Source organism: Chelon labrosus (genome assembly GCF_963514085.1).
Source record: "Chelon labrosus genome assembly, chromosome: 13".
Classification (NCBI taxonomy): Eukaryota; Metazoa; Chordata; class Actinopteri; order Mugiliformes; family Mugilidae; genus Chelon; species Chelon labrosus.
Genome location: NC_140346.1, coordinates 14,379,241 through 14,406,549, shown reverse-complemented (window position 1 = coordinate 14,406,549; position 27,309 = coordinate 14,379,241). Strand labels below are relative to the sequence as shown.

Below are 27,309 nucleotides of genomic sequence, written 5' to 3'. Positions count from 1 at the left end.
GGTCAAGGCATGACATGAGACTCATTTACTTTTAATTAGCGCAAACACATCTTCTACCCATTCATTCATTAATCTGATCATTTCTTTTTGATAAATAATTTACATTATACTGACCAATGTATGGGTTCAAGTTAACCACCTACTGATTATTTTTTTATCCCTTTTTGTTGACTGTGTGCCCTTTAGGCTGTTGAGTTTGCTTTTATAATCACACAACTGAAGTCCATGGTCAATTAAAATACGTGGTGACTGGTGTGAAACTGTGAGGAATTAAAAAGAAGAGAAGACAGTTTGACTTGGGGTTTTTAGATTGCCATTTTCCACCTCGCTGAACTGTGATTCCTTCAGAGCCGAAGTCGACGCTGGAATCTGTTCAGGGCTGTCTTCCATCTGTCTGACAATGCCTTACATAAGAAGGGTGGACAGCTGGACCTCCTCACCCCCAAAACAAATTCAGCTTCACATAGCAAGATGTCGCTGAATATTTGAAATGCCTACAAGGTATCCTCTCCAAAACAGTCTGTTACACAGATAATACTTGCAAGGAGGTAGTGCCTGGCATATACATGTAATTTAAGTTCAGAAACCATAGCCACTGTCCTTCAGCTCATTGGGATACAGATTTAGAAGAATACAGAATGAGACAAAAAACAATTTTGCAATAAACTTTATTCGTATAACAGGCCCCCTGTGCCTTCAAATCTCTTCACGTTAAAGTGAAAACATTTCATTACATTCATCGTACAGAATTTCTTTGTTAAAGCACCAACTTGCCTCTTCAAACTACATTCAAGCAATATCAAAAGTATTTAAAAAACTTATTTTAGAAAATAAATCTGTTGCAATTGTACAATACAAAAATATGTCTTCTCATCATTTTAATAGCATCTGTTTTTGCTGAGATATACAGTATGAAGTCAGCTAGAACGTTGCTAAGGTTTGTCCAAAATTTGCTCAGTTCACTTCAACCAGTTTTGAGGAAATCATCTTTGTTTTTATAATATATATATGTACCATACCATAGGCAACTAAACCTTCATCAGATATTGATTCTGTAACAACAGCTATGTTTCTTTGGGTGAGTAAACAGTTTTCCTGATAGTAGGTAGTAAGTAGTAGGTCTCATCTCTGTGCAGATTTATTTTGATGTGATAACTACAATTAATCTGAGATGACACCAATCAGCCACAACATTATGATCACCTTCCTAATATTGTTTAGAACTCCCTTGTCCCTCCAAAACAGTTGTGACTCATCAGAGAATGGACATGGACGTTCTGAGGGTGTCCTGTGGTGTCTGGATGTTGTTAATGGGGGCCTTTGGGTCCTATGGGTTGAGGGGAGGGGCCTCTGTAGATCATCCCACAGATACTTAATCAGTTTGGGACGTAGTGAATTTGGAGGCCAGGTCAACACCTTGTGCTGTTTTTCATGTTTTTTTGAGTTGTTCCTAAACTGTTTTTGTGTTTGTGTCTGTGTCAGGCTGCATCCTGCTGGGGATGGCTGCTGTCATCAAGTGTCATTGCTATGGGGTGGGGGTGTCTGGTCTGGTCTAGGTGGGTGGTACATGTTTAAGTAACATCCACATGAATGCCAAAAAGTAGAACATTGTATTGTCACAAGATGATCAATGTTATGTACTTCTCCTGTCAGTGGTTTTAATTTTGTGGCTGATCAGTGTATTCCAGCTGTTATCTTAGATGCCGATACCATGCCTTCCCTACATAGGTGTTAAGAATGAGTGGGCATTCATCAAATCAGATTCTATTAATCTGTGAGAGCTCCTCTATTTTTGGAATTATGATTTAGTTAATAAGTTATTATTTTATTTAATTGCGGTCTTCCAATATGTGGATGGTTCATTTTTACACAACAACGAGCTGAGGCGGAACTGGATTTATATAGACCCAACAAAGCCAGAGAAATGTTTAATGAAGGGGGATACCCTTCTTTCACTCCTCTTTCCTAAAAGTGGACAGGAAGTAAAGTATAAGGTAACATGAGCATTCAGCAGTGGGTGTGAAATGAAAACTACAACGTCAATATGTAAAACATGCAAAAATGACGCACTACTAATAATGGAGATTTTGACCTTGTTAAAAACGATGCTTAAAAATGTGCAGAACACAACTTATAGTACCATGCATTCCTCTGTCTCGCCTGTTCTTCATATATTTTTACTTCCTCTTGGCTAGCCGCAGATCACCCCTACATCCTCCCCGTGTGTGCAGTTGTGTCTCCCAACCTTGGACCTCTTGCACTCCAGCAGCGATCTCTCCCCACCCTCGCACTCCACATCATCCAAAAGGATCCTCATGCTGCTGTGTGCCTCCCCGAACGCAGCCCTCTTCAACACCGCCAGCGCTGTTGTGTAGCCGAGCTGTCGACACACTACGGTCCCTGCCTTGGTGCTGAAAAGGTCGTCACACACCGTCCCCCACTCCCCTCGGATAAAGATCTCCAGTCTTCCTCGATGTGATAAACCATCACCGCTTACGAGTCGCACAGAGCCAGCCCGGGGCCTTCCTCTCCTGTGACCGTGACCTCTGCCTCTTCCTCTGGGCCTCTTATACACTTGGTTGCCTGCGTCAGCGTTTTCCAGCTTCTCTCCAAGACGCAGCTTCTCTTCCTGTGTTTTAGTCAGTGTGGTGCTGATTGGTGGTCTCAGGGGTGACACAGTAGGCTTCTGGCTCAGATACGGTGGCCACACTGTGGTCAGTGCTCGGGGATTAGGTGTAGAGCTCAAACCCATGTGGGATCGTTTCAGCGACGTTGTGGATGGGGGAGGCTGTGGTGTGGTTAAAGGCTTGAAGGCGGTTCTAGGGGGCTGCAGATGGGGTCTCCGGTGTCTCCTTGTTGAAGGTGTTGTGATGACTGGTGACTGAGCAATCCTAGAGGTTGCCGTCATGACGGCTGCGCGATAACCTGAGGGAGAGACAGAATCACCCTCTTTATTTGAATATATGTAGTTTAATAATGTGCTGTTTAGTTTTGTTTTTTTTAAAGACTCGGACATTTTGGGTAATTATTTGCAAGATGAGAAGATACTACTTGTCAGGTAAACTGAGAGGCTACTTCCAACAGCTAGTTAGCCTTCTGGAAACTGGACACAACCAACGGGTTTCTTCCCAAACAAAAAAAAACAAAAACGTTTCTGCTTTTAAACATGCTTGTGTTCACTATGTTCACAAGAAGAAACTATATGGATGCCCACCTCTCGTGGTGTTCAAGAGACTTCTTCCAACTTTAAGCTGGCCTCAAGTTGGAAATTAATGAATGAAGCTGTAAACTTGTTTGGAAAATTAGATTGTACTTTAGTTTTCTTTGTAATGTCTGAGAAAATTGTTGCTAAAACACAATTCAGTGACAACTCAACGATTACTTTGAACAACGGTGACTGGAACTGAGCTGCTTGTATCGATGTTAGAGTGTTGTTGATATATCTGCACTGGGGAAATCACTGAATCTGACTGTTCACCACATTAGATTTTTTCTTACTATTGCAGCGAGCCAAGCTAGCTATATTATACGCTGTTTGCAGGATTTATTCTAAATTAAGTCAACAGGCTAATTGTTGCTACCTAAATTTGAACAGATTTTCTTACCCCCTTTGCAAGAAAGTGTATAAGCAGATTTCCAAAAAAACACTTTTGTTCCATCTGTGTTCACTGTAAACATAGTTTCAGAACTGAAAGTGTTTGACAAACAGCAACGTTATCCTTGAAGACTTGAAAAGGAGCGACTTAGACACAGACACACAAGGATGAATGTCCAAACTGAGGCTGATGCAGATCCGTTTATTCAAAATAAATAATGCCAAAGTACCTGATTTAAATTAAAGTAGTGCAAATACCTAACACATAAATAAGCTATTTTAAAAAAATTTTTTTTTATCCTGCTTTAGACTCTTGTACCAGCCAAAGAACAGCCTGCTAGCAGGTTTAACGTTGGGAAGCCAATTCTACTGTACCTGAGCTTGACAAAGTCTTGTGCAAATAGCTCATCCCAAGTTTATATTTGAACAGGGGAACTTATGACTTAAAATAAAAAAGAAATAAGACACGAAACACTACTATGATTAATATTAAACTTATCATTAAACAGTCTCATAGCAGTTACTTTTATTAACATTTAATGTTGCAAATACTACTTTAATCTCCGATTCCCCGCAAGATGTATTTTCTCTTCCAGCGCAGAGATGTCGCAAAGCAAGTGGAAAGACTGATAAGAAGCATAAATAAAATGCATCAAAGAATTAGTAGTTTGAATGCATACAAATTTTGAGAAATCTCAGGAGTGGTAATATAGGTAAATATAGGCTATTTAACAACTAAGAAAGAAATTAAAATAAGCTTTTTTATTGCACTGTAATGGATTTTGAGCACTATATATTTGTTAATGACTAATACATTAATAATTAAACAACCCATTCAATAATTTAAGATAAATTAAGGTGTTTTTACAGTAAATTTACGTTTTAGCGTTTACCAAAAAAAGACATTCGTCAAAGAACGTATCATGCCTATGCAATAAAACTGCGTTAAACAGAATAAAAGTGTGTTCTTATCTACCTTGCAAAAGTGGAGGAAGTTGTCTAGAAATAAGCTGCCAAATCTTTCATTATTTAATTATTTAATTTCTAACTTATTTGATTTTTTGTAGAAACCCTGCAGCTTACACGTAAAGCAACTACGGTAAGAGCACAGCTAAGCTAGGCTAGTCAGCGACTGAACATAAATTGCAAAGAACCATTGTTTTAAGATTATTCCCCGAGATCGTTACTTTAACTTTTAGATTGTTAAAATGTAAAAAAGTAGAGTGCAGAAGAAGAAACCACCTGTTTTGATGCTGGTGGCTCCTCCCCGCATCGAGGTGTGTTTATTGTTGGATTTATTTTTAGTCCTAACGGTCAACTTAGTGGTTTGGTTAACAGATGGGCTAAAAGGTGGGTAATCAGTGGAGCTGGCTTGATAAACACCAGTAGGCCTACCAGTGGGTGTGGTGGCAGGAGTTGTAGTTATGGCCATCTGGACAGTTGTAGGCGCGGTTGTTGGCTTTATTGTTGTTTTAATTGCTGCTTTACTAGTTGGTGTAGTTGCCGGTAACGTCGTCGTCTTGCTTGTCGTTTTCCTTGTTGCTGCTGTCGACGGTGGCGGTGGAGGCAATCTTCTTGGTGTTTTTCTTGTCGGCATCGGTGGTTTTATTATTATTATAGGGAACTTTCTTGTTGGTGGTTTCCTTGTGGTTGTAGTTCTTGGGGTGGTCGTCGTGGGAACAGGTGTGGTGGTTGGTTTCCTGTTGATTACGAACTCTGCAAACAGGAATAAAGACAAGAAGAGGAATACAAAGAATAAACATTTGTACAGTGCCAACACCTCTGGACTTTGATACAGGATTGTTGCTCCTCCTCTTTGACTGACAAGATGTCAAACTACTTACAACTAAACACACACAACTGCAAAGTCCCAGGTATAAGATCACCTCAATTTTTTGTTTACCATTGACCATTCAGGGACACTGAATTCCCAGCCCATATATATTATATGCTTACAAATGTGAAAACAGGAAAATGCGTATGTATCCACATTGATATTGATTCGTATTTTCCCCAGAGCTCTTCAATAAATGACTGTTATCCTTCTGCCGAGGAGGACAGAGCTTGAAATTGATTTATATCCATCAATACATTCTGTATGCCCATATCATTTAACCACATGTGGCACATTTGTAAAAGAAATCATATATGAGACTGCAACGTAAAAGGCAGGGCTTGAATCAAATAAAGTGCCAATCTAGTTTTAGATGAGAGATTGTTGTTTTTATACGAGCAACAAAAGAAAGATGGGAAAATCCATACTAAAACTAAAAGTGGAGCGGGAGGTAACTAGGAAAGTGCAAACAAGCAAAGTTATTTTCAATATTTTATTACCTTCTTTGGGGTAGAAATGAACCAGTTTTCCCTTTATCTTAACAGGTGAAGGCTTGATGGCGCATTTTCCTGGAGGTGCTCGCCTTTGAGGTCAAGAAAGACAAAATTAGCACATATGTAATATGTAATGCACGCAGCAGGTAATGTATATGTGCTCGTTCCCACTTTTTAAGAAACTGATATTGATATTTCAGAAAAAGCTGAAAGAAAAGAGCCCAGACAAAACTAAAATGACAAATGACAAAAGTTAAACATCAATACATTGCTTGTGCACTTATTCTTTAACAGACATTATTGACTTAAACAATCCTGTTACACTGTTAAAAGTGTGGAACTTCTGTCTCCCTCCTCTAGGGGTGAGAATAATTACACACAGCCACTGCACACATCAGTATCATCAGTCTTTTCTCTTTTTTCCACAATATTCATTGAAGTACAGCCACATCAGTGGTGGTCCAAGCTTTTCCTAAACAGCTGCCTTCTTGCTTCAACTGTAATTATTCCTCTGAGTTTCTTTTTTATCCAGATGATCAGAAACTTTTCTCAAGTGTTTTGTTGATTCTGTTTTTGTTTGTTTTTTTCAGGTTGCCAATACAGTGACTTCATAGAACCATGGTTACTTTTAGTAACTATTGTTTTTCTGCCATACTCTAAACTGCTGTAGGCTACTCTGTCTCAGTTGTTACAGTTGTTACCTTCTACTACTAGTCCCACTGTACCAGTGGTACCAGACAAAAGCTTTTAAACTAGTATACTGTAAAATACAGAGAGATCTACCAAGCATTAATTTGCTGAATCAATCATTTAGCAAGAGCTTCCTTTAGTAAGGGCGTTAATGTATATGTAAAAGCTCTGCACTTGGCCTAAAGCTTTGAACAAAGATAGTTTCCTTTCTGGTGATATTTATACAGAGCTGGCCTTAAACAGTCACATATATTCAGCAGTAGCCAACCATCTCCATCACAAATGATGTGTCACCTGGAAGTGTCCACAATTTTATAGATGACTCCTGCTCTGGCTGTGGCGCTTGGGGCTCCTGTGGCCAAGAAATACAGTTCACCTAGAAAGATTCACAGAGGGAAAAAAAAAAGGAGTGTAGCAGGCAGACGTGGAGAGACGAAGAAGAAGGAGAGAATTATGATAAGAAAGAACAGATGGTAAAAAGCAAGGGGGAAGAAAAGAAGGATTATTATGTTTACAATGAACACAGATGGAACAAACACCAACAAAGAAGAAGAGGAGAGAGGAAGAAAATAGCAAAACAAGAGAGAGAGAAGTATAGAGAAGGGGGAAACAGGAGACACATGACAAGTTTCAAATTATATATTAGGTTAAAAAACTGGGGGAATCAAATATGCTTCCAGACAGTTTCCAAGAAAGAATGGAATACATTATTTGAGGACACTGACATGTGTGAATCATTTTTCCTAGTAAATCAACAGTATGGTTATAATTTAAAGCAGATTTAATGTTTCTCCTTAGTCCTCAGAAACGAAGGAAGATAATTTAATTTGGCACACTTCAATGGCCTCCTCATTGTTTTGCATTGAATAATTGCAATATGTCTTTGAAGGTTAGGTTATCTCTTCCTTTTGCATATAGCCTGTCTTAATAAGGGGTGTGATGCTTGGTAATGCATGCGAGATAAACCAAGACACGCACTATTAGGTTATTACCTGCTTCATCCTCCGCAAAAGAGATGATGTATTTATAGTAACTGTCGATGAGTTTGGGGAATTTGCAGGTCTGCTCTCGTCCCATACATATCTCATTGTAGTGCCATTCACCTGTGGTGGCATTCTCCTTAAGAGACATCAAACGCCTGAACAGAAAAACAGATGGAGGTACTGTGTGTGCACGCAAGCACAAATATTCACACCTGTCCCCAGAAATACTTTCATATACATGAATTATTTTACTTGTCAAAATGAAATCAAGCCTGTGCAGACTGGCTCAGAAGATGTGCAAGTTATGACACTCGGAAACACGCACCCGCTCATGAAATCCCCAAAAATGTAAAGACCGTTGAGGTTGGGCATCTGACAACCTCTGTAGATGTATCCTCCTGTCACTGACTTGCCCAGCTTGTGTGGGTAGGCGAAGATGGGTAAGATGTCATCTGCAAAGGCATAAACGCAGATTTAAAAACTACACTTTGAATAAATGCTATTCAAGTTATAGTTAAGAGAGCAATATCAGCACACATGCTGTTACAACGTGAACCTTCTCAGTTGTTTAGATCGTAAGTGAAAAAAATAAAAAATATGCACTTGCAGAGTCTACTTTCAGTCCATCTGTGCAAATACTTGATTTAGTTTATGCGCTCCAAGCAGCCCAGAACGTTGACTCACCAAGAGATGAGTTTTGACATAGTTTGCGATCGTAGCAGCTGAAGCCTTCTTTGGCTCTCCATCCATAGTTGCCACCTTTAAGTAAATATACAAAAAGGCATTGCACACTTTCTTCCAAATGGGATTGTTTCATAATCTTGTTTATTCCATGCACTCCTGGAACAATATGTCCTGTTCACCTTAATTATTAGAGAGCAGACAAAGAGGACTCTAACAGTCGTGCTAAGATAACATTTTGTCATTATCTGCTTGTCCCTAGTTATTTCACTTAAGGTGGAAAGAAATGTTGTCAATATGATAATCAAAATCTTTGTTTAAACTCAACGCATTATACCTTTGACAATGAGGTCCACCTCTTCATATTTGTTCTGTCCCACGTCACCACAAAACATCCTGCCTCTGCCGCTGCCTGTAGCGGGGTCACCACGGTCAATGGAACAACGCCACATGTTGCGAACTCCATATGCATAAATCTCTGCAAAGAAAGAAAGAAAGAAAGAAAGATGCAGGAAGAACCGCAATTACATCTTTTGCGAGAACCGAATGAATAATTTACAGAAACTGTAAACAAGAAAGCATATATTTCTGAAATGAACAGCAATTTTCCATCTTCGTACATGAGGAGAAGGCAGTCCCAAGGGATTGCACACATGAATTATACACTGATCAGCGATAACATTATGACCACTGACAGGTGAAGTAAATAACATTGACCATCTTGTGACAATACAATGTTCTGCTGGGAAACTTCTGGATCTGCCATTCATGTGGATGTTACATGAACCACCCACCTAGACCAGACCACACACCCCAATCTATAGCAATGACATTCCTCGATGGCAGCAGCAGGATGCAACCTGACACAAATTCACTAGATCACAAACTGATCAAGTATCTGTGGGATGCACTGAAAGAAGTCTGATTCACAGAGGTCCCTCCCCTCAACCCATAGAACCCAAAGACCCCCACTAACAATATTGTGTTGCCAGACACCACAGGACACCCTCAGAAGGCCCATGCCCATTCTCTGATGAGTCACAACTGTTTTGGAAGCACAAAGGAGACCTACACAATATTAGGTCATTAGGATCATAATGTTGTAGCTGATCTGTGTACTTTAAGGGGTTTACCAGGTTTTGCGTCCTTCTCCCTCAAGAACGGGTTGTCGGAGGGAATACTATACGGGGCACCATCATCATTGTTGTCGACATCAATTCGCAGCGCCTTGCCAAGAAGCGCTGACCTATCAAACGAAAGCAGCAGACAACAACGGATCAGAGAAGCTTAAAGTCTAAGATTACCTGACAGAGGCTGAGTGAGTGTGATATTACAGGCAGAAACATAAACGCTTTGACGAGAATCTGTTTTAGGTTTCTTTAACTTCAGAGTCCCATTGCTCCTGTCATGTGCTTTTTTCCTGTTAGTACCAACATTTTTCCCTGCTTTTAATTTTAGCAGCAACACTAATTCTCATGTGATATTATGCAATTGCAAATAAATGGCAAGAGACATCTTGTACATTTCGGGTGCATTTTAGGGCTTTGGTCAGGGGTAGGCAAGACTTCTATGATGTCAAATGGTAAAAAAATCTGGCTGCTCATTCCTTTCACTCTCTTAATCTTTTACAAATTAATTTAGAAAGTATTCTTCCTCATAGGCACCTCTCCACTTGGTATATTGTCCTTAATGTCTATCCACTCTCCCCTCAGCTTATTTTATGTCTATCATTTGAGTAAAAGAATCATTGATTCAGACTGATGTTCTTTCTACCGTTCCTCCCTCCATCTTTTTCCAGCCTGAAAATTTCCTCTCATTGACTTTCCACCTTTCTCCTCTCTAAAGACTGGCCACTCAGACCTTTTCCAGTCTTTCCTATCCCACCTTGCGCTCTCTAACTGCTTTCAATCTCTCTCTCTCTCTCGCTCCTCTCCACATACCGGTGGTGGTAGTGTGGTGGTCCACGATGTGTTGTGTCAATATTAGACTTGGCAGGGTGGACCCTCCCTCACTCCCAAAACAGTTATTACAGCTTGTCAAGAAAACCCCTCAGAAACAGCTCAGCTATACATATCTCGTGAAAGGTTGTCAACGTCTCAGGTAAAAAACAAAACAAAACATGGATAATAAGTGTTAGTCTGTCTATAGACATGGTTGCTTTCTGTGTCAGTAGTTAATTTCAGTCACATCTAATTTACCTCATGCTCAAGCGTACATGTTGCCACAATACACAATATAACTATTGCAAGTGTCTTTACTGGAGCACTGTGGAGTGTGTATACTGTTTGCACCACAATGATTTTTGCACTTTCAACATTTTTTCCTTTAGTTGTTAGCACTTAACATTTCAGCTGCTGCGTGTTGAAAGCTGGATCACAAACTGGACTGGTCGGCTAACATAGACTCTTTATATGAAAAAGGTCAGAGCCGTCTCTATTTCCTCAGGAGGCTATGGTCGTTTAACATCTGCCGGAAGCTGCTGGACATGTTCTACTATCGTTGCCAGTGTCCTCTTCTATGCTGTGGTGTACTGCACTAAGAAGAAGGGCTCTTCGCACCTGGACAAGCTGATACAGAAGGCGGGCTCTGTAGTAGGGGCAGAGCTGGAGTCCCTGACATCAGTGGTATCAGATGCAAGGACCTTCAACAAACTCTGGCCTACCATGAACAATGTCCACCACCCTCTATGCGACACCATAGCCAGGCAGAGAAGCTTGTTCAGTGACAGGCTGCTGTCTCTGTCCCGCTCCACGGACAGGTTGAGGAGAATATCTTTCATATCTTCGACTGTAATTCCTCCGGTTTGTATGTGATGAAGCTACTGGACACTGAATTTCCAGTGGGATAAATAAAGTATCTATCTATCTATCTAGCTATCTGTCTGTCTATTTTACAGCTGAAAGATAGTATAATGGCAAAAATGTGCAGTATTAGAGCATTGTGCTCTTATGCAAACATGCAAACATGCTCTGCCTTAAGAAACAGATATTTATTGAACTGAAATAGTTTAAAGGTAAAGGCCTTGTTGTGAGAGGTGAGTAATACTGTCTGACAACACAGTGTAAGACAAAAATTGCCCTGCACTTTTTGTGTGCACGCGGTTTGTCTGCAGCGGTCTCAGCCTAAACACATCACCATGCCACTTTTCCTTGACTTTTTAACTTTTATCCCATCTACATCTGTGGCTCACTAGAAAGCACTGATGATTCTCTCTGTTTTCTGCACTCAGTCCTGCTACTTACCAACATGTGAGGACAGTATTAGACGTATTATTTAGGATGAGACACTGACATCTTATTAAACTCGTACTTTACAGAGCCATTCAAGCATCAGGAGTATGTGTTTGAGACACATGTGCAAACAAAATTTTAAATTATACCCTTTAAGTTACAAGTTGGATTCTAATCTGTGCAAAGCTATCATTTAAATCTGCCACCGAGCAACAGTTTAGAAGCGATGCTCACCGTAATTTTGATCCTTTTAATTAGACTTTATTTGTCTTAAAATGAACCAACCTGGCGTCAGTCTTGGGAGGATTGGCTGGCTCTTTACTTGCTCTGACTTGACTTTGGTATTTTGTTGTTGTAGCCAGGATCTTAAGTGTGATGGAGGCAGGTAAAAATTGAGCAGAATGATGAGCAGCTTCTTAGAGGAATCAAAGGGATTTGTCAAAGGGATGACACAGAGCCCTGAAGATTCTTGATCATTGCGTTTTGCTCACGCAGTGGCTTTGTATCTTATAACTCTCGTGGAATGAATAAAATAGTTTGTTTTGATATATTCACCACTGTTTTCTAATGTTTCAACAGAAGCCTGTCATCCTCCAAGCTCCCAAATGGCCAAATGCCTTACTTAAATTATACTGACTTGTTCTGTGAGTTGCCAAACTTTCCAAACGGGTCCCCAGCTCGCCCACCATCACCAATGAAGATGTACAGATATCCGTCATGACCAAAGAGAAGCTGCCCTCCATTATGGTTAGATGCCGGCTCCACTACCTCCAGGATGGTTCTGCGGCAGGAGAGATAAGAAGAGGAGGAGTACTGTATGTGTCTGTCATTTGAGACCTTTGTGAATTCACTGCAAACACATATATGAGAACGTACCTCTCAGAGGAATGGTCTAGTTGGTTTTCATCATGTGTCGATAGCGTGAACTCGCTGATTCGTATCCTCTCCTCCCTCTTGACAGACACAGAGTAGTACACGTAGGCTTTTTTGACAGTGGTGAACCTATGAATAGAAAAAATGCTTATGGCAAATATCCAGGTTTTACACAGGCATAGAGAACTAAATAGTGCAAAAAGCGGCCATGGAGTTCTGGACACAACCCCAGCAAAGACCTGGGACTATCATTATGAAAGTATGCACCTTGGATGCAGCGCTATGCAGAGGAATCCCCTCTCGTCCCCAGCCCAAGGCGACGTGAGGACAGCCTGCGTGAGGTTGAGGAAAGGACGATCGATCCTGGAGCCGTTGGCCAGATACACCCACACGTAGCCCAGCTGCTCGGCGACAAAGAAGCGATGAGTTCCATCATCTGCGTGGATCATGGCCACGGGGTTACGGAGGCCGTTGGCAACTTCCTGCAAGCACAACTCCAGACAGCCTTTGGGATCCTCGCGGACCGAGCCCAGGTTCGCATTTAGTTCTGAGGGCAGAAGTAAAAACACAGGAGAAGAGACAGAGACTCGAAAAGATGAAGAGGGGACTAACGGACATCTATATTTAAATGTAAGTATATTTAAAATGTGTCTAAGCTCTATGTGCTATAGGGGTTTCTAAAAAAAGTCAATATCACATGATGTAGTGAGATTCTCTCACAGTTGATATAAAAATGCATAGTCTTGCATGAATTTAATTCCACAATTACTACTGACAAGCCTTCTCTTATGTGCAGAGTATATCCTGCATCTATTTAGGCTGTTGGAAACATAGCCAAAGTGAGTTCTCAGGCTCAACCCTTTGATCCAAAAAGAAACAATCACTGAGCAGAAATGGGCGCATCCTAAATAAAATATAAAATAGCAGTCATCCCTTTTTTTGCTATGTAGCAAATGCAACAAGCTAACGGATAAAGATTAACATATTCAAATCAAATCAAAATCCCTCTGTTAGCATGCCTTTGTTAGCAAGTAAGCATACTGATATTAATATTAACCGAAAAGTAGTGCACAATTACAGCTGTTTCGGCAATTCATGGTTGTTATTTTCTCATCTCCTCCCCAGCATTAAATCATATGTAGACGCATATTGTTTTGTGTTGCGTACGTGCCCTTTGATGAACTCCATACCTGTGTTTGTCATGACATTAGGATAGCAATACTGCCTGTCCTTCAGCTCCAGAAAATCACAGAACTTTCTGCGATCTTCCTCAATTGCGACAGTCAGGTTTGCAAACTGCCCAGGACTCCCCATGTCCTCCAGGAGGAGGCTGAGCGTGTACCGACAATGCCGCCAGTAGTCGAAGCAGTACTCCCCACACAGCCCAGGCAGCATCCTCATAGGTGTGTTGGCATCCTCAGCATCATACAGGTGGGCAGCATATGGAGAACACTCCTGCAGGGGAAAACAAAAACCACTGATTAAATGCTGATCTGGAATGAATGGATTTTCATATCAGTGGTGATATCTACACCCTTGCTCTTGTTTAAGCCGACAGGTTTATCTCAGAGTTAAGAGCCTATGAATCATGTAAACAGAGGACAGATTTGTGTACTCATTTTGCTGAAAGTCCTCACCGCATCCTTATGAGTGGTCAGACCTGGGTTATATACAGCTTGTCTGAGAGAAACTTAGTATAAATGGATCCCATGAAGGTCCACTCGGTTATTAAGTCACAACCACACTGTCCACACCCAGAATGGTGAGCTGCAGGCGCAGGGAGGCACAACACCCAAACCATCATGTGGTCGACTGGCACGCTTTCACTCAGCGCCAGAACAGCCTAACCGATCATCACCGAGAAAAGAGCCCGAGCAGCAAAAGATCACTTATTTTCTTGTACATTCTTTGGCAGAACAAAAAAATATGAGAAACCAGCAAACCAGATGGTTAACTGATACAAAGAAATGCAAGTACAGGACGGTGTCAGGCAAGGTCAGCGCGTGTCCATTGCCTGCATGAGCAAAGAAACGAGGTAAAAGTGGGATTACAACCAGCAAAGAGAAACAAATTATTCACAAGAAATTAAATGAGTCTTAAGTTAAGATCAGTATGCCTTTCCAAAAAATGTTTTTGGCATTTAAGAAGAAAAGTAGAGAAGCTTGAGGCAAAATGATTAAATATTTTAGCACAGATCAAAAGAACTTGGACTAGCTGTCATTTTAGGTCTACAGCAGGCGTGCATGTCACAGCGCTGTGTTTAACCTTATTCACTTTTACAAATGGAGGCAACTGCTCTTGTTCCAAAAAATTATGTAAGGGATTGGTTAAGTCTCAAAAAATCATAAAAGAAAAAGGATCTTCATTAAAAGTGCAAATCTTGTATATTTTGATACAAACCCTACAAGCAGTGCAAATGCATGTGAGCTTGTACTTTAAATGACTGATTTAAATTATTTCTAGTTTTCTTTTCTTTGTGCATGTTGAGCCCAAATAGCACTATTAACTGTGACACGTTATTAATTATGGATATAATACAAAGACAGAACAGGAAGAAGCTGTTGTGTGTGGTTGGGTCTCACTGTGGATATAAAGGCCTACAGTGTGTCGGTTTATTTAATAATTTGTCTAGGTTCCTATACGCTGTATGCAATAATCACAATTTCAATCTTTTCTGACACTGTTTATATATCCTGCCTTTGATGTTGAGTAAAAATCCAGATGATCCACTGATTACAAAGACAAACTGCTAGTAACTATTTCAGTGTACTCTTAATTGTGCCAGTTTGCTAAGTTGTACCCATGCAAAGAGTTCACAAGGAGGCTGATTGCAGTGGGACTGACTTCTCTTACTGGGAAAAGATGGAAAATGACTGTTCACTCCAGAAATATATGCTTTTGGTTTACAGTTTTGGTAAGCCATTCACTCAGGCTTTACAAAAGATGTAATTGTCTGTCTTTCTTTGGGAAGATTTACGCATTCGGAGTTGGCAACTTGTGGCAGTGTTCCTATATAAGCTAAAACTAGAATTGGCACCTCTCCGCCGTATGCCTCTGCCAACCAGGCTAGTTCCACATGCTTGGTCAATTAAGTTGATTCTGGGAGAGCACAAAGTTGTAGCCATGAGAGTGGACAACGCTGCACATATGGATGTTGCTGCAAAGGAGTTACAGATTACAAAACCTGAATGTCTCCTACACATCTTAAACCTGGCTGCAGAGAAGAGCAACATTATACAATCAGTTTCAAGGTGGACACCTAAGAGTCAAATACGGTCACAATCTCCCCTTTTGTTTCTGAGTTGGGTAATGGCCAGAAAAGTGTTTTCGCAGACTATTATAATGTCATAGTGAAAATGACCTTTGACCTTTACCCTATTTGTCTAACATTATATCATAATGAGCGTTGGAATTGATCGCAGAGTTTAAAGTTCATCCTTAAGTCCAAGTGGGTGCTTGTATCAAATTTGGAGAAATTCCTTAAAAACGTTGGGGACAGTGAATTCTCAAGAATATGATGTACAACTTGAAAACTTAATGTGTTAGGCTACAGCTGTCCCCAACATGGAGGCATTTAAACAAGGATCAAGTTTTAGCCAGTGCCTGAGTAAAAGAATCCAGGAAATGCATTGCATTTCACGTGGTGTATCATTATACTGTATCCCCCGATACTCCACATAATCCCTAATAATTTTTCTTCATGTTTCACTATCAATATCGGTAGTAGAGCGTGTTGTTGTAGTTTTTATTTATTATCTTGAGGCCACGCAAAATGATCTACTTATTAAATTTATCCAACTGTAATATTTGATAATGAATAAATCATTGTGGACCAAAGAAGGAGACAGACTGTGTTGAATTACTTTAGCTCAACATAAAGGCTTTCTGTTGAAGCTGCTGGAAGTGAAATTAAACTGGGATGTGGTGCAGATGGAGGCTTGATTTAAACTTGAGGAAACTGTATTTTGGCAAGAGCCCTGCAGATGTTTAGATTTGCTTACTGGACAAAATGGGAGAGGTTTGAAGTAAAAAAAAAAAAAAAAAAAAAAGGCGTGTCAAGTAATTCTTTAAATCTTTAGACTCCTTGCCGCCACTGATCTACAGCTACAGTAGTACCCATCACCCTCACCTCTCTTATTAGACCTGTTGAAGCTGAAATACCGGCCATTGTTGTGAGACAGTCTTATTTTAAGCTCTACTATCATAGGGTAGGATAAATACATTTAACTGCTAACAGCTGCTCCCCGACAACGCAGCCACTTCAGACTGCCATAATTTGGTGTTTACGCTTTAGTTCAGAATAGACTGAGAAACTCCGTCCTGTTTAGTGTCATCTGTCTGACTAACTCCCCGGTCTTTACCGAATGACTATATTTTATTAGAGTTGGGAGACAGAAGAGAGTCATGGCAAACAGATGGGTGGTAAATCCAGAAAAAGAAAAAAGAAAAAAAAAAAAGAGAAGATGTAGCTTTGCCACGTCGAAGTCTCATCCCGCTACTGTAAACAATAGCTGTAGTGAGATACTGACGCAGCAGTATGTTGGATGCTGTGTGTGAGATATGTTGCGGCGCGGTGCATTCATGTGCTGCTCGGAAACCTTAACGTTCACATCTTTGTGCTCCTGTCTCCAGCAAGTGAGACTTTTGAAACTGTTTAAACCGAGACACCATCTTAAAACATGCACACTCAAATATACACCATTCAGGCATAACATTATGACCACCATAATGTGTAGGTCTTCCTTGTGCCTCCAAAACAGTTGTGACTCATCAGAGAATGGACATGGGCCTTCTGAGGGTGTCCTGTGGTGTCTGGCAACAGGATGTTGTTAGTGGAGGCCTTTGGGTCCTATGGGCTGAGGGGAGGGGCCTCTGTGGATCAGGCTTGTTCGAATCCAACCCATAGATACTTGATCAGTATGGGATCTAGTGAATTTGGAGGCCAGGTCAACACCTTGTGCTGATGTTTTTGAGTTGTTCCTAAACCGTTTTTGTATATACACACAGTGATAAAGTTAATTTACAATCACAGCTTTGGTGCTTTAAAATGCAACAAGGGAAACGACTAATTAAATGTGTTTGTTTTCGGTTTATCTGATTATGGAATTAAGCATTTCCCCCCACAATTAATTCTCTGATCTTGTTTTGTTTTAAACCAAAAAGGCAGATAAAGTCTGACCAGTAACTGCTGATTTAATACACACACAGTTTATTCTGCAGCACACACAAAACTACAGTATGTTTAAACTAAGGACATATTAAATCAGTTTGTTGTTGTTAGTTTCTCTGCCTGATGATATCTTCTCTGGTTCCTCTCCTAAGTCTCTTGCTTTTCTTCCTCCTCTCACTCTTTCGGTCCCTCTCTTGCAGGAACTTGATATATCCTGTACCCCCGGCCAGAGGAGGAAGTGGTTGTTTGTTGGGTCAGTTCAGCTTCAGGACAGTGACAGTCTCCCTCTTGTCTCCCTGACACACACAAACACACCCCGATGTTGCCCTCTGTCTCTCTCTCTTTATATCCGCCTGCCTGTCTCTCTCTCTCTCCCGCTTCAATGTGTGATTGATATCAGTGCCAGGAAGCCCCTGTAGAGCAGCTGGAACAGAGGGCCTCAGTGTGGTTGGTTTTCTCAGGGTAAGTACCCTGGTAGTGGAGTAACTTGACCATCTCCAAGGCCTCTTTTAACCTCAAACCATCAAACTGGGAGCAAAAAGCCACAAAGTGAAGAGAAAACAATTCAAAAAAGTCGAAACAAAGGGTTTCTGGGAAATCCTAATATCAAAGTAAGAACAGCCACACATCTCAGAGCTGTAGTTGACTTTATTAGCTATCCCTTCAACTAAAAGCAAAAAGAAATTTGTTTGTTTGCAACCAGTCGTCTGGTTTACTTTTAAGGTCCCTTTAAGTACAAATGGGATCTGTATGTGATGTTGAAAATGTAACCTCCCTCTCAACGTTTACATTGTTCTGAACTCGACCTATAGTCAAACTAAACTAACAAGCTGCAAATTGTACATCCACTGCAGCGCTGTCATTATTTTCAGGACGTAGCCTGCACTGCTTGGAAAGAAGTGAGCAGGCTATAATTATCACAATGTTAGAAACCTATATTTTAGGAGTCAGGGATTCGTCACTGTCTTTACATAGTGTGTGATGCATTAAGCTGCTGGGAAGACTTGCAGCTCCCCCCCCCTCACTGTTTTCCTGTTGATACCGAAGCTAAAAGTGTTATTTGTGGAAAAGCCCATGAGCTTGTTTGTTTTGGCTTCTGCAAAATGAAAGATTTTATCTTAAGTATATGGGCCAGGCTTAATTTGTACTGCACCTATCATTCAATTTGCGTTCATGATCTGCACGTAGTTAGCGTCTGAGCTGCATAGTCAGCACCAAATTATGCAATCAGTCAGTGGGACTGGCTTCAAGGCTCATTCCGCTGGTGGAGAGGTTGGATTTCAGAGCCGGAATCGGTTTAAGATTAGAAGGCTCAGAAAAGAAACTAAAACTCAGCTGTACTGAAATAGAAGCACTCATTAAACAAAATAATATTAGCCGGAGGAAATTACAGTGTTTGTGATCTTCTGCAATTAAGATAATATTGTTATTTTACTTCTAAGAAACTGATTCTGTTTCATTGCTAAATTTTGCTCATTGTTTGACATAAGTTTTCCCATCCCACAACAAAGGGAAGTACAGAGTCTTTGTTTCATGTATGTCCAGAAAATTAAAAGGTTTCTGGACCTTCTGATTAAAGCTTTAAAGTGGATAATGCGGGATTCCCAAGAAAACAAACAGTAACATAGAATAGGAGCTGCTGAACTGTACTGAATTTCATTTTCAGTTGTTCTAATGCTGTTTCACTAAAGCTGAGGACACACTGCAAGATTTTTTTGCCTAATTTTACCCACGATTCCCAGTTGGGCGAAGTCTGCACTAGATGGGCAAAGTCACGGGTAGTTGGCCCAAAAATCTGTTAGTGTGTGAGGGCGTGAAGACGCAAATCTGCAGGAGTGTGAGGGGAGCAGAACCCAGTCACAGTCAATCAAACATGTTTGAATGTTTTGAGCCGAATCTGGACGCAACTGGGTGGTGTGAACTGATCACCGACCCAACTGCAAACACATGTTGCCGACAGCCAATGAAAAGAGAGGTGGGACAGGGGAAATAATGTCAGAAGATGATGGGAAATTATATCAAAATAACAATGGCAGACAGCGAGAGTGGGAGAGTGGTGAACCTAGACCATAGAAAAGGAGGAGAGACTATTCGAGTCGTGGCAGGGGTGCCTACATAATGTTGGTGGCAGTGCACACCACAATTGTCACCCTCGCGAGAGGCTTTATTTGATTTGACAAATTATATAGTCCGTGATCAGTGTGTGATCCCCAGTCTTTCCGTTGTCATACAAACATCTGCTGAAGCCAGTCTGTTAGTGTGTGCTCCTAGTCTTTTCAAAATCTGTAAAGACTGTGAAAGTTGTGTGGTGTCACCCACGCCTGTGACCCTAGCTTAACTCATGCCTGTGTTTCATTTGAAAGACACATGTTTTCTGGGAATCCAAAGGGCATGAAGGATAGTGCTGTATACACTGAAAAAGAAAGAGCTTAGCCAGTGACACATTATGAAGTAATATGTGTATTAAAATACACCTGTTGTGCCTTGACATTACTCTTTTGGATCTGTGCTAATGTTGTGATTACGTTTTCAGTATATCCTGTACTCGAGACTGTGGTTGAAAAGTCCACTTAGTGGCACGGCATTATTTACTTTGGTGCAATTATAACTTGCATAACAGCACAGTTACAAACTTTAAAAAAAAAAAAAAAACTGTCTAAGCATGAGTAACTATTCCATGTAGCCATTAAACCACATGTTTTGTTGGTTCCTTTCCTGCAGTTCTCACCCATGACAAATGAGAATAAAGTCTCCATTTGAAACTTTTCTTTCCAGGAGGTGAGTAATTATTTAAATGGAATTACTAGCTGGCAAAACAAACCAGAGACAAATGCTTTTGTATTGAACTTCTCAAAATATCCACATAGGTTTAACATATTGGCATCCTAGATGAAGGTTAAGGCTTCATTCATTTGCATTATTTGGGATCACAAAACCTGGGGTTTGTTACTGCAACGCATATTGGGAAACAATTTTTTTGATGAAAAAGATGAAAAAGCTTGGTTACATCATCATACATAGTAATCACTGCTCTTACCTGGCAGAGGATGCTGCGTATGTATCTGCCACAGGTTACGTAACCAGAATGGTCAAAGTTCTCCATGATGGCGTAAAACCTGTGTGATATCTCCTCATCTTTTTCCAGGTCACAGCATCCAAACTTGGAATACTCTTTGCAGAAGCCCAGTGGCTGCCTGGGCTGAAACGGAGGCTTGTAATCCAAACACTGGGGGTGACAGCTCCCCCACCAGGCCTGGGGGAGCAGCAGCAGGACGGGGAGGAGTAAGTGAGGGGAGAAGCTGTGCAAGATGCACCGGCGGAGCAAAACACAACTCTGTAGGCTCATGGTGAAAATAGGCTGTCTTATAGTACAAGATAGTTTGTCTTGGGAAGTAAAAGTTGTTGGTATTTGAGTATAATGTGTGAGAAAACAGAAATGTTACATCTCCACCAGCACGTTTGAAGCGCAGGTATGAGACTCAAAGTTAGGGTTTCTTTGACATTTGGGAATATGTCATGTTTTCATTTCATTTGTTCTGTTCTCCTTGCTTTGAGGCAACTATACGTGTGTGTATCAAACACACTGACCCAGCATCACACCTGCCTGCAAGTTGGTCATAGACCTATAAACTTCTCAGGGTTGCTCTGGTTAAACGATCAACACACACATCACACGTATGTGGCAGGCTGACCCAAAGGTGTGCGCAAGAAAGATAAAATAAGGTCAAAGTGATCAAGATCTGGTGAATTCTCTTTATCTGAAGTCCAGGAGGTTGGTAGAACCAATATCCAGAAATCCTGTGGTGAGAAGATGAGATTCACTTCTTATCATGCAGTATCTGCGCAAACACCTGCAGATCACAACACAGAATTCCTGGAAAAAAAAAAAATATTCCAGTTATTATTATTGAAACTTCCTAAGTTCCTTCCTGCATGTTAAAAGTAGTCAAATTACCAAGAGCCAATCCAGCTCAATGTAGGACAAATCTAAAAAAAAGCCTTTGAAAATAGAAAGCTTCACCTTCAGCCGAATCCTTAGCAAAGTAGTTACTTCCAGCGTGAAGTCCTAGGGTCTCTCAGTGTTTGCTTTCAATCTGCTCATTTGCTGCAGCGTGCACAAGCCGTATAAACAGACAGACAGGAGGAGAACGTGAGCGAGAGAGAGAGAGGTTCTTTCATTCAGACACAGAGCCACGCTGCAGTCTCAGCTGAGATCCCACCCTCCTCGCTTCTTTCCTCCTCCTCCTCTACTCTTTTCATTTGCTTTTTCACTCTCCGACAAAGACACGTGCATTCCTTCCCATAGCATGCGGTCCATATAGCCCCGGAGTTGCAGCTTTCCAGCTCTCCTCCCTCTGAGCTCCCCCCACCTTTAGCATTCCCAGACCTCCTCTCTGTCTCTACCGCTTCCAGGCAGACTCACTCACGCTGCTGTTTGTGTGTGTATATGTGTGTGTATGCGTGGTCAGATGAATCGGGACGTGTGCTGGAAGTAGAGACCAATGGATTCCCCAGGCGCATTTCCAAACCTGAATCTTATGTTAAACAACGGGCCAACATTTGCATCTAATTACACTGCTTCAAGTAGGCCTATGTGTTGCTGGATTGTTTCCATCTTGAAAGAAAAGAAATCAGTCGTAAAAGAACCTAAAAGCTGACGCATCATTTCACATTGTTGACAGTTTTACTATTGATGAATCTGGACGTTGTTATCTTCTCATAACTTACTGAAGTAGCTATAATCAACAAAGTCAGTCATCACCTCACTTTTTTAGATCCCTTCAGTCCTGCAGACTTTATAGTGCACTCTCATTTGCACCACAGCAGGCAGCTGTGTTCAGCAAAAAAAGAAGCTAAGAACTCAGTGTACACAACTCTTTTAGTGCCAGATGATAAAGTAAGTGACCAACTGGGGAACAAAGTGGAGCATATTGCAGCTAAAGAACAAAGAAATTTAACTTAATTCGCTGGTGGAGACTAAAACAGAGCTAAAAGAGCGAACACTGGCCAGTGTTGTTGTTGTTTTGTGGCTAAAGAGCTTTAACTTAAATGTGCCAGTTATTGCAGATTTAAATAATCATAAGCAAATATAGAAACAGTATCCACAAAGGCAACAAAACGGCTATTGAGTTTATTAAAGAGTTTGGAGATTTGCATTAAATATTCAACAGAATAACCCTTTCCTTTGGTGTTGTCACACAAATGTTAATAAAATGTGCACACAATGGACAAGCAGTGCATCCATGTGCATGTGGCTTCTATGTTTGTAGGGGTGTGTGTGTGTGTGTGTATATACACAGACATACCACTACCATCTGTGTCCCATTATTGCAGAGCCACCTTTCACATCAGAGAGTGACTCCCATATGGATGGGGGACACTTTATCACTCTGCGCTCATGGACGGAAACATAATCCACAGCCTGATGCTCCGTAGATTAAACAGACAAATGGACACTTAGTGAGTTATACAACTCAGAGATTTATCACAGTTTTGATGCATTAACATAAATATTCTCTACCATTTTGTGTTAAAGTGTTTGTGTTTGTCCGTGAATGTTTATGTGAGTAAGCCATCACAGTTGAAATTGAGTCTGCACAGTTATCTCCAGAGACATGATTAGACATGTGCCACGAAACCAAAAAGCTCTTTCTGCAGATGTGTGTTTACACTTGTAAAATGTGCCAATCTTTAGAACCAAGATGAGTGAGTCATTCTTTACTGGAAAAGAGACTCAGATGCAAACACACACACACACACACACACACACACACGCATGACTTTGCTATCTATGCAAGTAAGCGCACTGACCCTTTGTTTTATTGTCTTAAACACACATCTACGTTTGTATGGCTATCTTTGTGAGGACATTCATTGGTGTAATGTAATGCATTCCCTAGCCCTTAATCCTAACAATCTCAATTTAGTGCCTAACCCTAATTCTAACCATAACCTAATTGTAACCTTTTCCCTAAAACCGAGTCTTAACCCTTCAAACAGCCTTGTAAAGAAGTGAGGACCGGGCTAAAATGTCCTCACTTTGCACAAATGTCCTCACTGTGTAAAACTCAAATTGGTCCTCAGTAAGATAGCTGTACAAGAACACACAAACACACGCATGAGATGTTGCTGCAAATCCTGTGCCCGTTCTCTGACTCTGTGTCAGTGTGTGTAACCGACTGCCCTTGGCATGAACTCAAATGCACTTTTGGCCTCTACACTCATCCTTTTTTAGTTCCATTGTTTGCCTGCATTCTTTTAAAAAGCCTTAAAGTTATTCCAGAAAATCATCTAAATTAGCATCAGTTTTCTTTAGTTGCTTTTTTTTTAATTGTTAGGGTTAGGGTTTATGTGTGTGTGTTCGTTGTGGGCTCGAAATGTGACTACATTTCCTTATTTTTCATGCATGACATAAAATGTTGACTTTGGACGATTCTGCGAAGCTCTATATTACTGTCCTGTCTGTGAATGTTTGGTCTCAGAAAGGATGCAGACTCATGTCTCCAGTATGAAAGCTGACAACCGCACAGACACCCACACCCCTGCTGAGACGTCATTTTTGGTGCTGGACATAAACTGCTCGCTGCAGAATCATCACATAAGTGTAAATCCTGTAAGACTTGAATGCTGGTATTCAGACACCGACAACACAAAAAACATCTCAGTTTAAATTTGAAACCACAAATCTCACCACAATCTTACAGTGTTTGCTAGTGCACAGACTGAACAACAATCAGACAATTAGCTAATGTGTCAGACTGACCGGCTAAGGGAAACCTGAAAAATGGGAGGATGTGTGATATCATAGCTTGTCTGGAAGAAACGTCTGGTCAGGTGATGTGAAAACATGAAACCCATACATTGCAAATGGACTTTTACTGATGTCTTATAACTCTGAATACGCATGGAGGGTGTCATTTTGCCAATAAAAACTGAGTCTGAGTGAGTCAAGTTTACATCATTGTTTTCCCTCTGTACTTCTCACGCCATATATAGACATCTTTGCGCCTGACTGGGACATTTATTCAATAAAAACACAACCACGTGTGTACGTCTGTGCCCAAAGCACACAGATCTCTTGTCAGATGCTTGGTGTGCTGTAAAAATAGTCTCACTTCAATTTTTTGTTCTAAAAATGTAACACATTTAATGCAAATGTAAATGTTTGTAAATGAATTTGTTTTTTTTTAACCATTTTTTCCATAAACATATACATTTCTTTTGGCTTTAAAATATGCAAAGCTTTTCAGCTGGAAGATAGTTAACTAGTATTTTTCCAAACCATGTGGTAGACAGAACTGTTAACTATGATCTACTGCATATCTGACGAACGGCTGCCAGTTGACATCTTGTTTATCTCACAGATTAGTGCGTAAAGTCAGGCAGCGCTGCTCTCCCTGTACCACAACAGCAAGCATTTTCTTCATTCTTTGTTTATCAAACACTAATCCCCTTCTCCTTTCCTGACCTGGCCTCTAACCCCTTGACTAGATTAAAAGCAATGCCAAACAGGCGGGTGATTATTGTTTTTGGCTCAGGAAAAAAAAGGCACTATGCAGCCGCTATGAGAATGCTTTTTGTTTTCATTCCAGCAGAATGAAGTGTCTGGATTTGTCTGAGAGATAGGTGTCTTTACAACCTTGAATTTATAGTGCCTTTGCAGTGATTCACGTCCCTGGCAAGAGATATCTACTATATTTTCCACTGATGATGCTTTGTTATTCTGTGAAAGTGAAGATTACGTAGTTTTTACGGAATAAATAATCATACGGAGAGTGTTTTTGTTCGTGTGCACAGGACAGTTTAGTCTCTCTGTGTGTGAACAAATGCATTCGTCTGTGTGTGTGTGTAGATCTCTCATCTCCCCAAAGATGACGATGCCTGGCAGGACTGCAGATGGAGTGTCTGGGATGGCCTGAAGTGCAAACGTGCGCACAGACACATACACAAGCTGGCTCATACAATGCTGTACAAAGCTGATGTATTCCATGTCATCATTCAGTCAGGGGACAAGTAATTAATGCTAAATAATATAAAGAGGTATTTTTACAGAGTGGCAGGCAGCAGTCCATTAAGATACAATGAAAAATGTATGATCACATTATCCCAACTGCAGAGAATCTTCATCTACATTCAATGCAGTTTAAACGTGACTCAAAAAAGTATGCCTTTATACATCGATCAGGCTGAACATTATCACCTCCTAATATTGTGTAGGTGTATCCAAAACAGTTGTGACTCATCAGAGAATGGACATGGGCCTTCTGAGGGTGTCCTGTGGTGTCTGGTAACAGAATGTTGTTAGTGCGGGCCTTTGGGTCCTCTGGGTTGAGGGGAGGGGCCTCTGTGGATCAGGCTTGTTCCAGTGCATCCTGCAGATAATTGATTCGTTTGGTATGGAATTAGAACGCTGCCATAAATCGTGCGCGCGCAATGAGACTCGCGCGAGCGCAAATCAAACATCCGCGCGCGCAATGAGACTCGCGCGAGCGCAAATCAAACATCCGCGCGCGCAATGAGACTCGCGCGAGCGCAAATCAAACATCCGCGCGCGCATTTTTGCCCCCCGAGCGCTTTTCCAAGCACTCGCGAGCTATTTTGTAGCTCGCGCGCGCGCAGAGTCCGCTCGCAAAACTTTCCCCTGCTCGCTCGCGAAACTCTCCTCTCCTCGCGCGGAAAACTGTCCCCTGCTCGCGCGCGAGTTATTTCTTTTAGTGGGCGTTTTTGTCAGTGAGGGGGACGGGCCTGGGGGCATGCCAATCACCATTGTATCCCCGAATATAATTGGTTGAGCGTATTGGCCAGTTGAACAGCAGGGTACGGCAACACTACTAGGACAAACGGGACAAACCACACTTATTCACACTCCAGAACAGAAGGTGGCGGTAATGCACCAAAAAGCTGGTTGCCGAACCGCCATTCAGGTAACGTCAAAGACAGTACCCTGCAAACATTTCATCAACCTTGACGGTAGGTCTAAGGGGCGACCTCTAGCGTGAAACGAGTTTAAAATAGGTCTAGGTCGCGCTTCGACCACAAACCAACTTGATGAAAAAAATAAATGTAGGTCTAGGTTGCACCTCGACCACAAACCAACTAGAAGAAAAAATTAAATTATACAACCAATCGGGTGAGCCCTTCTAGCCAATCAGAGGCGGAAAGGGCGGGACCTTCTACTCCAAACCTGGCAGCGGAACGACTGCAGAGAAGCAAGTACGGCACGTACCGAACAGTTTTTTCGGTAAGTTCGTTGACATAAAACATTAGAGACGGTTTATATGTGTTCATTATCATAGACTGTAGGTTCATATGCAACTTTCTGTGTTTTAAAAAGTGTCATTGACCGACCGTGCGTTATGTGTTTAACTGTCGAGTGGATTTCAAGCTAGCTGCTCACTCGGCTAACATGAAACAGGGCTCTGCAGTGTGCTTTCTGTCTAATATTCTGATATTTTTGGACTATTGGAGTTTAGAAATCCAGACATAAATCAGTGAAGCACTTATACAGACGAGCTGACATGGAGGTGTCAAAAAATGCATTTTTTTCCCCAAGATAATTTGAAAATGTTAATTTATCTTCATTAAAAAACAAACAAACAAAAAAAACAATAGTAGCCTAATCTATTAATTAGCTGTTAAAATGTTAATATTCAGTGGATTGTGAACATAAAAATTTGACTCCCAATGCAATGCCTAATTGTCTGCTTTGTTAATCAACAATGTTTCTTCTGTTTAAGATCATGTAATGTTTTTATTTTA

General features: G+C 41.0%; 1 protein-coding gene across 3 annotated transcripts; it reads right to left on the bottom strand.

The window, feature by feature from the left end:
• Positions 1-498: 498 nt before the first annotated feature.
• Positions 499-21,848, bottom strand: LOC311497721 (HHIP-like protein 1). 3 transcript variants are annotated; one of them, XM_084558088.1, is made up of 15 exons: positions 21,572-21,848; positions 20,588-21,424; positions 13,571-13,835; positions 12,648-12,927; positions 12,384-12,509; positions 12,145-12,288; positions 9,411-9,523; positions 8,615-8,755; positions 8,281-8,355; positions 7,922-8,048; positions 7,606-7,751; positions 6,908-6,989; positions 5,930-6,012; positions 4,991-5,311; positions 499-2,925 (listed from the first exon to the last, which is right to left on the bottom strand). In XM_084558088.1, the coding sequence occupies exons 2-15, from the start codon at positions 20,894-20,896 to the stop codon at positions 2,192-2,194; spliced, it is 2,946 nt and encodes a 981-aa protein (XP_084414214.1). In that variant the 5' UTR covers positions 20,897-21,424; positions 21,572-21,848; the 3' UTR covers positions 499-2,191. The 3 variants fall into 3 exon arrangements, with proteins under 3 accessions (XP_084414214.1, XP_084414215.1, XP_084414216.1); XM_084558089.1 differs by having other exon boundaries at positions 20,588-21,348; XM_084558090.1 differs by lacking the exon at positions 499-2,925 and adding an exon at positions 3,798-4,221.
• Positions 21,849-27,309: the final 5,461 nt, after the last annotated feature.